The 11,157-nt window shown below is 39.8% G+C and overlaps 2 protein-coding genes and 1 long non-coding RNA gene across 5 annotated transcripts; all 3 read right to left on the bottom strand.

Moving 5' to 3' along the window:
* Positions 1-1,853: 1,853 nt before the first annotated feature.
* Positions 1,854-2,995, bottom strand: LOC113008261 (uncharacterized). Its single transcript, XM_026145557.2, has 4 exons — positions 2,946-2,995; positions 2,798-2,847; positions 2,362-2,717; positions 1,854-2,120 (listed from the first exon to the last, which is right to left on the bottom strand). Exons 3-4 carry the CDS (start codon positions 2,583-2,585, stop codon positions 2,039-2,041), a joined length of 306 nt encoding a protein of 101 aa, XP_026001342.2. The 5' UTR covers positions 2,586-2,717; positions 2,798-2,847; positions 2,946-2,995; the 3' UTR covers positions 1,854-2,038.
* Positions 2,996-4,468: 1,473 nt separating this feature from the next.
* Positions 4,469-6,429, bottom strand: LOC113007901 (uncharacterized). 3 transcript variants are annotated; one of them, XR_013902209.1, is made up of 4 exons: positions 6,351-6,429; positions 5,963-6,036; positions 5,497-5,870; positions 4,469-4,720 (listed from the first exon to the last, which is right to left on the bottom strand). It is a non-coding gene; the product is annotated as an uncharacterized LOC113007901 (long non-coding RNA). The 3 variants fall into 3 exon arrangements; XR_013902211.1 differs by having other exon boundaries at positions 5,497-5,867; positions 6,351-6,406; XR_013902210.1 differs by having other exon boundaries at positions 6,292-6,360.
* A 1,301-nt stretch (positions 6,430-7,730) lies between these two features.
* Positions 7,731-10,386, bottom strand: LOC145420962 (uncharacterized). Its single transcript, XM_080290499.1, has 4 exons — positions 10,158-10,386; positions 10,014-10,060; positions 9,521-9,921; positions 7,731-7,939 (listed from the first exon to the last, which is right to left on the bottom strand). The coding sequence occupies exons 3-4, from the start codon at positions 9,907-9,909 to the stop codon at positions 7,900-7,902; spliced, it is 429 nt and encodes a 142-aa protein (XP_080146625.1). The 5' UTR covers positions 9,910-9,921; positions 10,014-10,060; positions 10,158-10,386; the 3' UTR covers positions 7,731-7,899.
* Positions 10,387-11,157: the final 771 nt, after the last annotated feature.

Here is an 11,157-nt window from a genome sequence, read left to right as displayed (position 1 = left end):
GGTGGGTGTCGGTGACGCCAGAGCGTCTCTCCGCGGTGTATTTGTGCCACACCGCCACCTGCTGGCGAGTGAAGACGACACACATATTTATTACAGACTCAAAGGCCCAGATTAAGAGAAACACGTGGCATAAAAAACAAAACACAGAGAAAATTTTAGTAAAGAAATACAGATGTGCTAGTCTCTGCACAGCTGGAATGTACGGAAGCGTAGAGCTGCCACCCAGGCAAAAGAAAAATACAAGTGTATCACGTTATAACGTGAAAGGTTTATTGTTCTAACAAGATACTTTTCCTGTTTGTACAATATACTTTTCATGTTTACAATATATTGTACGAACGTGATAATTATGTATATTGTAATAACGTGATATTATGTTGTTCAAACATGAAAAGTATATTGTACAAACAGGAAAAGTATCTTGTTAGAACAATAAACCTTTCACGTTATAACGTGATACACTTGTATTTTTCTTTTGCCTGGGTGGCAGCTCTACGCTTCCGTACTACGCTTCCGTACGCATCAATGAGGTCTCTTTATTAATAAAGTCACTTTGTCCAAAAGTGCTGGGTTTGCACAAGTAAGTAAGTATTTTTTGTGAGTAATACCTGCCTCTCCTTTGCTGGAACCCAATAATCTGCCTCTTTGTCTGCTTTTGTGTGCTTTAAACAAGCTAAGTGAATTTTTTCATGTCTGATATCATGTGTCGTAGTTCCAGGGTTTTGTTTCTGGCTCTGGTTTTGATTTTATTACCACTCTAGTTATGTTGAGCTTTCCTGTCTCTAACTCTTTAGTGTCAGTTGCTGTTTGGTTATTTGCTGTTTTATGCCAAACATTTGGTGTTTTTTGGCATCTAGATTCCTTTTCCCTCCTCCCTCCTGTTGTTATCAGTTGTTTACTGTGTATTTCACTCCCTGTGTCCATGTAGTCTGGCCTACCTGTTGCTCTTCACCAGATCACTGTTGGTTTCCCTGTTTTGAGTCTGTGCATTCCTGCTTCATAGATTTTTTTGCTTAACACCAAATAAATACTCATTATTTGTTTGTTTAAACCAACATTTCCGCATTATAACCCATCAACAATACACAAGTGAATTTAATAAAATAAAATAAACAAAAGCTAAAATTGGTCAGCCCCTTATTCATAAGAAAGCACAGTAAAACCCACAAGTCTGAGTATATTTTCCAGACATAATAAATCCTTAATTATTAACCTGTGAGCACTCAGAGCAACGCTGTCGTGGGAAACATATTGAACTTTGAGGATAGAGATAAAGTATTCCTAGTATTGGCTTGAGTTTTATCTACTGAGGCTCCTTTAAAGACATATTGTTGCAAACCAACTATATGAACAACTTTAAAAAATATGATTTAAATATCAAAGTACCCCTAGGTGTACTGTACACACAGTTATCTTTGCAACAAGAAAAAAAAATAAGCACATTGAAGTGGAATCAATTTAGTTTTTTTTCTGCTAATATTTTTTGTGTTAAACTTCAAATTATATTTACATTAAGCAGTTTTTCTGCTTAAATAAAGAATGAATTTATCTTCACCACAGAGTGAGTGTGCACCTTTCAGTAACATTTCTACATGCAAAAACAAGAGGCAGCAGGTCTGAACTTTTCCATGTAAACGGCTAGCTATCATGAGATAAGAGTCACAACAGTGGAAGTTTCAGGGTGTGGAACACCGCTGTGAGCAAGGTGTGGCTGATCAAATCAGTTCAGTCACCTGGGTAAATAAAGTTTGGTTATATGGTCAAACAAAACCAATAAAAAAAAAACAAAGGGATACGGGATATTGTATAAAAACAAGACAGGGTGAGATTAATTTTTTAAAAAAAACTGACCATGCACTGAAATCACTTTTATTTCTTTGCTGACAAACACTGGATAAAAATAATGCTTGTTAAAGCTCACAATGATCTAAAGTAACTTGACAGATGATTCATTTGGTATCTATCAAAGTTTAGATTATTATTATTTTCTGACAAAAGCTGGACTGATTTTTTTTTTTAAGCAAAACTGTGTCAAAGCTCAAAATGATGAGACAGGAGCATGAAGGTTTCCGGGTTTTTTCCATCTAGTCGGAGTCGCTGCTGCAGGAGCTGCTGGAAGACTACAACAGAGAACATGAGTCGTGTTATTCATCAAAACTCACGAGAAGCTCAGTTTGTCAAAGTTTATCTAGCATTTAAAAAAGGCTGTCATGCAGGTATTGCAAGTTTTGCAAAAGCACTATGAAAAATACATTTCTGTGTTTTCCTGTGAGTTGCAAGTCCACAATTTGGTTGTGTTGTACAAATTTCTTATGTTATATGTCACACTTTGAATTTGTGGTTCGGTGCAATCAGTCTTACCCCGTGGCTGTCCTTTCCTTTCTTGTGACAGTGGCCATGCTTGTGACCGTGCTTGTGCTTATGTTTGTCCTTTTTCTTGTCCTTTTTCTTGTCCTTGTGTCCATGTCCATGTCCATGTCCGTGTCCATGTCCATGTCCGTGCCCGTGCCCTTGGCAGGATCCTTGGCCTTGACAACAACCAGAACCAGGTCCGTGCCCATGTCCGTGTCCTCCATGTGGCCCATGGTGCTGAGGAGGACAGGTTGGTGGGACAGTCCCTGGAGGATAACCCTGTGGAGGGTAACCCCCCTGTGGAGGGTAACCCCCCTGCGGAGGGCAACCCCCCTGCGGAGGATAGTTCGGGTAACCAGGTGGGCCTAAAAAAAAGGAGAAATGAGGAATCAGCTGTAAGTTCAAGGTGATGATTGAGGGGGCGATCTAAAAGAGTCGTGTTTACCTTGGTTGTGTCCGTACATTTTGCTGCGTTACCAGGAGAAACTGCAGGTCCTGAAGAATAAAAACACAGATTTTAAATTAAAATCTTTAATGAACACAAAGACAAGAGTATCACAGGTGTATCACAGGTGCATCACAGGTGAACATACCGAGTGCTGAGACCAGATCTGCAGATGCAGACGTCACCTGCTGCTGCTTTTTATGTGCAGCTGAACCTGAAGCAGGGGCTGAGTCTGAACTCCTATCAGACTATTTTCTGTTTTATGACCTACATGGGTGTGTGTGTACAATCATTAATATACAGTCAGCAAACTAGATTTTATAAGAGTGCACACCCACAGACCCACATGATCTATTTTGCCCTGTGGTTAGAGTTTTTTTTTTTAATCGTTTGCAGTCCTGCAAAACTTTTGAATACTTGGTGTCACCTGTTGATGCTTATAAAGCTGAGCATCTGCACAGACGTTATGCACAGTCAACACACAGGCGCATCGGTGCAGGTTTCATATTATTATTGAAGGAGACACGTTACATTTCTGCTGAATTCTGCACTGGTTTGTGATGGAAATTTCTTAATCATGAAAATAAAGCACCACGTTGCAATTCAGAAGTAGTCCTTGACTTCTTTCATCGTGTCATTTGGGGGTAGAAAGTACAAATACATGTAATATTGGGAGAGACATGTCTGCTGCATTTCCCTGAAATCTAAACTCATACGTAAGATGATTCTTTTCTCACAGAAATTAATATTTCCAGGCTTAAGGCGAAATTAATCTCACTTGTGCACTGAACACACTTTTTGTTGTAATCAGATATAAAAAATGCACCACCCATTGGAATTAAGACACAAAGTTTCCATCCACAGGATGCAGTACACAGATTAAATGGCACAAAAGAAACCATAAACTGTGATAAAAAACTGAATTAAAGTGGCTGTACTGGGAGCTGCAGGGTGTGTAACAGTTAGGAGAAAAACAGCACTGAACAAAGGTCCAACCTGCCCTGAGTAAATAAAGATAAGGCACAGAGAGGAAGCAGAACAGCTGAGGTCAAATATAAAGTGGCACAAATGTGGGGACTGACTGTTTTTAAGATTGATTTAGTATAATACAAAAAACACTTGAATGATCATAATTTAACTCAGATACTGTTAGGAACAACCCTCTGCTTGTTACATTTATTTAAAGTCTGCTTCACGTCAGCACGTTGACTGCTGTAAAAGAGCCAGAGGCTCTACTACCAGCTGAGCATCATTTAAACACCACAACCTGCCGGAGCTTTGATGCCATCCCTTTATGACCACAGAGTGCCCACCTTCTTCCACCATGTTAACACACCACATGACAAAACCCCTATACTCTCAAACTGGTTTCTTAAGCATGACAATGAGTTCTCTGTGCTTCAATGGCATCCACAGTCAGCAGATCTTAATCAAATAGCCTAATAACCTAAGCTAATCTAGGAGTGGTCCTCCTAACACAGCTGCACACTGATTTTAGTTGCACCTTCTCAAGTATAGATAAACAGTAGTTAAGCCTATGCAGCACACAAAGACTCATGCACCACTAGGCCAGCAGGGGCTGCACAGGGATCATGTTTAATATGAGTACCCACCACTATAACAGGACACACATGAAAGTGAGAAAGAGGCCATAAAGAAAATAAATACATCTTTGTTCTCAAATTCAAATTTATTACCACAGAGATAGATACAAAGTCACCATTATAGGCTCACTGTGTGTTTTACATGATCTAAAAGTGTGTTTGCATTTCTTGGGCCAAAAACAGGTTTATATTTGAGTAAACACAAGATTTTTACATCATAAAAATGATTTTTGTAATGTGTCACGAAGATTTCCAGGTGGAATGTGTTTCATGGAGAAGTCTTCTAGTCAGAGTCACTGCTGCAGGAGCTGCTGGAGGACTGCAGGAGGGATAAACACAAGATATTTTAAATACTCTGAAAGTATCTAGCACACTGATTTAATCTCAGTTTTATATCCTCCATTCTGAGTTATTGTAAAAGTGATGGCATCAGATCATCAAGGTTGTTGGCTCAGTGTGACCAACTGTGACAAATTCAGACAAGACTGAGCAAGTTATAAAAACATCAGTGTTGAAAGTCGATACTTGGTGAGTTACACTTGGATAAAATGCTTCACTGAAAATCGGTTTTCAGGAAGGATTGCGCAAACTTGCTAGTGTCATCATACCTCACCTCTGTTTGAACTGCTATTCAGTAGTGCAGTGCTGCACTCCTGAATTCTACCCTGTTCGTAGCCTTTCCCTTCCCAAATGTTCACAGCTGGGACACTGGCTTTAATAACCTTTACTCTAAAGCACTAGTCATGAAAACCAAAACAATAAGTCTTAGGTTGTATGGAGCTCCGGGAAGCCGCAGATTTGTGTCAAAATCTGTGTGTGATCATGAATTTGAGCAAACCTATTAAGTTACTCATAGGTTTGACACTGGTATTATAAATGAAGACACATGCAGCTACAGGGACTCTGCCCGAGGTCTCTTCCCCTTAGAACAAAACTTACTCTCATCAAGTGCTGCTCATAGGTGATCTTTGGACTGTCTTTTGGTTCTCCCTCTAATATTGTTGAGTATTTTTTATTACAGAAACTAAAGAAAATATAAAGCAGATCTAATAGCATAGCAAAATGTACATTGTTGCATAAATAATCATATCTTACCCCATGACACTTTTTTCCTTTCTTGTGGCAATGACCATGCTTGTGGCCATGTTTATGCTTGTGGTGGTGACCATGATGTCCATGGCCATGCCCGTGACCATGATGTCCATGGCCATGCCCGTGACCATGATGTCCATGGTCATGACCATGATGTCCATGACCGTGGTGTCCATGACCGTGGCCATGACCATGCCCATCACCATGTCCATGAGTAGATCCGCAGCCGGGTCCTACCACGTGGCCATGACCTCCAGATTCTCCACAAGGTGAGGTCACTGGACAGCATCCAAATGGACCAGGCTGAGGTGGACATGAAGGTGGTGGGGCAGGGCCTGGTGGACATCCTCCTGGCACTGGATGAGGTTGACATCCTCCTTTTAAAAATAAAATTTTGCTCCTTAAAATTCAATGAATAAATATTTACAAAAACAACTGAGGAATCAGGAAATAAAAGTGATTTCTTTACCTTTGTTATGCCTGAACATGTCAAATGATCTGATCTAAAACCAGAAACTCAAAAAACGTGGTGTCACCCGTTACCTGTTAATGTAAGGGAAAAGTTTAATTGTAATGATAACTCAGAGAAGACGGATAAAAAGAAAAATCCACCTTGAAAAAGACAAAAGTTTAGTTAAATGTTTTTAAACTGGTTAAAATATAGAATCATACGATGTATGAACAAATGAAATGAATATATAAGAAAGCCACAGCACAGTATAATTACTATAAACTACTCATCAGAAGGAAAGTTCACACTCGTAAACAGACTTTTGTCCATAAAACTAGAAATAGTACCAGATGCATAAACACATATTTCATGGTAATTATTCCTACATATCCACGAATGGACTTACTGTGTGTTGCACTGCAGATCAACAGACACAGCGTTCAGCTGACCCTGCCGTTTTATAAAGCCACACCTCTATTATGAAATCCATCTTACATCATCAGGGGCAAGCCTGAACTCCCACCACAAGATGTCATGCCATCATTTGTTAAATTAATCCCAGCAAACACAATGATGGATTTCATAGGATCTGTGTCTGGTGCAGCTACTAATAAATCATCAGAATCAGAATACTTTATTAATCCTGAGGGAAATTAGGGAATCATCATCATCAAATCACAGCCTTTGTGTTTGTGCTGTGTTACAATTGGAATGTCCGATCTTGTTCCATAGACTATATTCAAAACATAGAGACAATTTGCTGGTCTGCTGATGTGAAAGTGCCTCAAACTGTCATTTTTTTTGATCAAGGTCAAGGTCAAATGTATTTATATAGCACTTTTCCAGACAGACGATGCTGCATAAAGCTGTGTGTTAAAAGCCAGGACATAAAAATATGTCTTTAGCAGTGATTTAAATTAATCAAGTGTTTGTTCAAGTCTAATATTTAGAGGAAGACGATTCCAAAGTCTGGGACCTGCCACAGAGAAGGCTCTATCGCCACGAGATTTGAGATTAGTCCGTGGGATGGATAGCATTAATTTTGAGCTAGACCTCATGGTTTTTCCTGGAGCATAAACAGAAAGGACCTCAGGCAGGTAAGAAGGGGCTTGGGTGTTAAGTGACTTAAGAACAAAAACTAAAAGTTTAAATTGGATCCTGTAGGAGACAGAAAGCTAAAAAAAAATTGGGGTTATATGCTCTCTTTGTTTGGCATTATTTAGCAGGTGAGCTAACTGGTACCAAACGGAGATGTCCAAAATAGTCCTGGCTCTGTAAAAGGACATCAGACAAAAAAACTGAACAGACCAGAAAAGAATAATCAGTTTTCATATTTATTTTTTCAACACAAGATAACCATATAGCGGAAGCTGATTATAGGTTTACACAAAGTGTGTGTACAAAAAGATGAATGTAGACTCTAGATTTTGTTTTCCCAACACTAAAAAAACTGCATTCTCTTTGATGACCAGCAGGGGGCAGCGAGGTGCAAAAGAATTTAATTGCATAATTTCACAGATATACTTGCTTCTGATTTATGAACTCGGTGAACAATTTCCAGATGGTTTTAGTTCTACAACATGTTATTTTTGAAAATCATGTTCCAGAGCAAAGAGACACTGAAGCAGGCTTTGCGTTAAGGCAGAGCTGCCTTGTGACTGACAGGTTGCTACCCCGTGAGAATGCAGTTTCCCCAGTTTCTCAGGTAGAGTTGAGCCACTCTTGTCATGTTCTAATTCAAAAACAAACATAGGAAAGCTCAAGGCTCAAAATGATACTCCACAAACCCAGATATCCAGTTTTTATTCATATGTGAATGAGCATTCTGTTTTACATATTCTTTATGTTTAATGTATTTTTACATCTGTTAAAGTTATTTTTAAGTAAACATTAAAAGAAATGAGACAGGAAAGGCTAAGATAGTAATGTGTCCTTGCAGGTTCCTCCAGACATCTTCATCTAGTCAGAGTCACTGCTGCAGGAGCTGCTGGAGTCCTGGAGAAGAGACAGATAATATTTGGTGAATTCCTCATTTTGACTCAGTGGTTAGGATGAGGGGTTTATTTTTCACTTTTGACCTCAAAATATCCTTAAAATTGGCTTAAAGTGTATATTTGCTGACCTGCTACAGTGGGGCAAAAAAGTATTTAGTCAGCCACCGATTGCGCAAGTTCCCCCACTTAAAATGATGACAGAGGTCAGTAATTTGCACCAGAGGTACACTTCAACTGTGAGAGACAGAATGTGAAAAAAAAAATCCATGAATCCACATGGTAGGATTTGTAATGAATTTATTCGTAAATCAGGGTGGAAAATAAGTATTTGGTCAATAACAAAAATACAACTCAATACTTTGTAACATAACCTTTGTTGGCAATAACAGAGGTCAAACGTTTACTATAGGTCTTTACCAGGTTTGCACACACAGTAGCTGGTATTTTGGCCCATTCCTCCATGCAGATCTTCTCGAGAGCAGTGATGTTTTGGGGCTGTCGCCGAGCAACACGGACTTTCAACTCCCGCCACAGATTTTCTATGGGGTTGAGGTCTGGAGATAGGCCACTCCAGGACTTTCAAATGCTTCTTACGGAGCCACTCCTTTGTTGCCCGGGCGGTGTGTTTTGGATCATTGTCATGTTGGAAGACCCAGCCTCGTTTCATCTTCAAAGTTCTCACTGATGGAAGGAGGTTTTGGCTCAAAATCTCACGATACATGGCCCCATTCATTCTGTCCTTAACACGGATCAGTCGTCCTGTCCCCTTGGCAGAAAAACAGCCCCATAGCATGATGTTTCCACCCCCATGGTTCTGGGATCTTTGCTCACCGTTCTCATGATCATTTTGACCCCACGGGATGAGATCTTGCGTGGAGCCCCAGATCGAGGGAGATTATCAGTGGTCTTGTATGTCTTCCATTTTCTGATGATTGCTCCCACAGTTGATTTTTTCACACCAAGCTGCTTGCCTATTGTAGATTCACTCTTCCCAGTCTGGTGCAGGTCTACAATACTTTTCCTGGTGTCCTTCGAAAGCTCTTTGGTCTTGGCCATGGCGGAGTTTGGAGTCTGACTGTTTGAGGCTGTGGACAGGTGTCTTTTATACAGATGATGAGTTCAAACAGGTGCCATTCATACAGGTAACGAGTGGGGGACAGAAAAGCTTCTTACAGAAGACGTTACAGGTCTGTGAGAGCCAGAGATTTTCCTTGTTTGAGGTGACCAAATACTTATTTTCCACCCTGATTTACGAATAAATTCTTTACAAATCCTACCATGTGAATTCATGGATTTTTTTTTCACATTCTGTCTCTCACAGTTGAAGTGTACCTCTGGTGCAAATTACTGACCTCTGTCATCATTTTAAGTGGGGGAACTTGCACAATCGGTGGCTGACTAAATACTTTTTTGCCCCACTGTATATGGTGATAACCTTTCAAACATATATTATAAATAACAGAGAATTTCAGTGATCTTTTTCAGGATGTATTACACAAACATGTCACGCTTCACTTGCAGCTGAATAACATCTACTTCCTGTTGTGGATAAAATATTTACTGCTGCAGTATTCAGACTTACCCATGATATTCCCTCCCCTTCTTGTGGCTGAACAGGTGCCCGTGTCCTCCCCTGTGTCTGCACCTACGCTTCTTAACATCCAGGATGATGGTGTCCATGGTGTCCATGGTGTCCATGGTGCCCATAGTGTCCATGGTGTCCATGGAGCCCGTGGTGCCCATATCCATTACCATATCCCCCATAGCCATTACCATATCCCCCATAGCCATTACCATATCCCCCATAACCATTACCATATCCCATATAGCCACCACTATATCCCCCATGGTGACCACCAACTCCGGGATGCCTGAGGGCGAGGTTGAGAAGTCCACTAAGAAAGCCACTACCATGTCCGTGGTGACCATGGTGGCCGTGGTGGCCGTGGTGACCATGGTGGCCATGTCCATGATGTCCGTGCCCTGGAATTAGTCATAAATTAAATCTTTAGGATATAAATTCTAAAAGAAAAATCAAATCTGCAAAGCACACATGATGAGCGCTGTGTATTTACCAAACATTTCAAAACTGCAAAATTCAGATCCTTGAGTTCACCAAAATCTGTTCAGAAAATAAAACACAATATATTCAAACATAAAAAAATTACAAATTACATATATACTTATTATCACGAGCAGAGATTCAGTGTTAAACTTACTGTTCACCGGAAAGTTGATCCACTGACTCGCCTGTCACCTGCCACTCTTTATATGTAAAGCCACACCTCAACCTATCCCATGCTGAACACCCATTACACACGTGAGCCCACAGTTCAATGTAACACAAAAATACGCTTAGATTTGATGTTCAGTTACTTAGTGAACAGTGTGATTAACAGGGCTCTTTGTTCCTGCATTTTTCTCGTGCCAAACAGGTGTGATGATACCAGGAACAAAAACCCAGATCTGTTCAGAGAAAAGGAACTTCATAGAAAACTTTGTTTTTTTTCTTAGAGTTGTTTGTTTTGTTGATATGGCTACACAAACAAAACTGTTTTAAAGGCATTGCATCCATAAATAAAGGGACCTGGTCTAGCTGTTAACATTTTATGGTTGAAATTATGATGATTAGCCATTTTTGTTTGTCAATTCTTTCATTTACATTTGTCATGGAGAGCTCTACTATGAACGGTGTTAAACATCCCCTCGGTATTTTTCCATTATCTAGATTCACTTACTCTAATATTGTCAGCTGGGATACCCCAGTTGACCCCCTATATGTTCACATGATCATATGACTCTTCTTCCACAGAAAATGATCCCTATGAGTGTCACCATCTCGAGTCAAAGACGTCGTCAGATGATGGTGATTAAATGGAGATTTAAAAAATATATAAATATCACAAAAGTATAAGAGTAAAATGCATTTAAAGGGTTTGAGGGTAAAGATTACATTCACAAACCAGAACTCAAACATGGACTTAGTCTACATTCATAATTCAGCAAATCAGTGTAGATGTCCTGTTTCAGGATCATATATAAATGCTTATAAAACACTAAGAACAAATAAAAAATACAGTTGCATCATTATTTATGACTGATGTTCATCAGTAATAAACACAAAGACCTGACACTCCTACTGTCCTCATAGAGGTCTGAGGTAGCTTCCAGGAATGATGATGCTGTTTCTGGAGAACTGATTGAACCTGCTCACTGAAC

Source organism: Astatotilapia calliptera, chromosome 16, assembly GCF_964374335.1.
Source record: "Astatotilapia calliptera chromosome 16, fAstCal68.1, whole genome shotgun sequence".
In the NCBI taxonomy this organism is placed as follows: domain Eukaryota; kingdom Metazoa; phylum Chordata; class Actinopteri; order Cichliformes; family Cichlidae; genus Astatotilapia; species Astatotilapia calliptera.
This window is presented reverse-complemented; position numbering and strand designations above follow the sequence as displayed.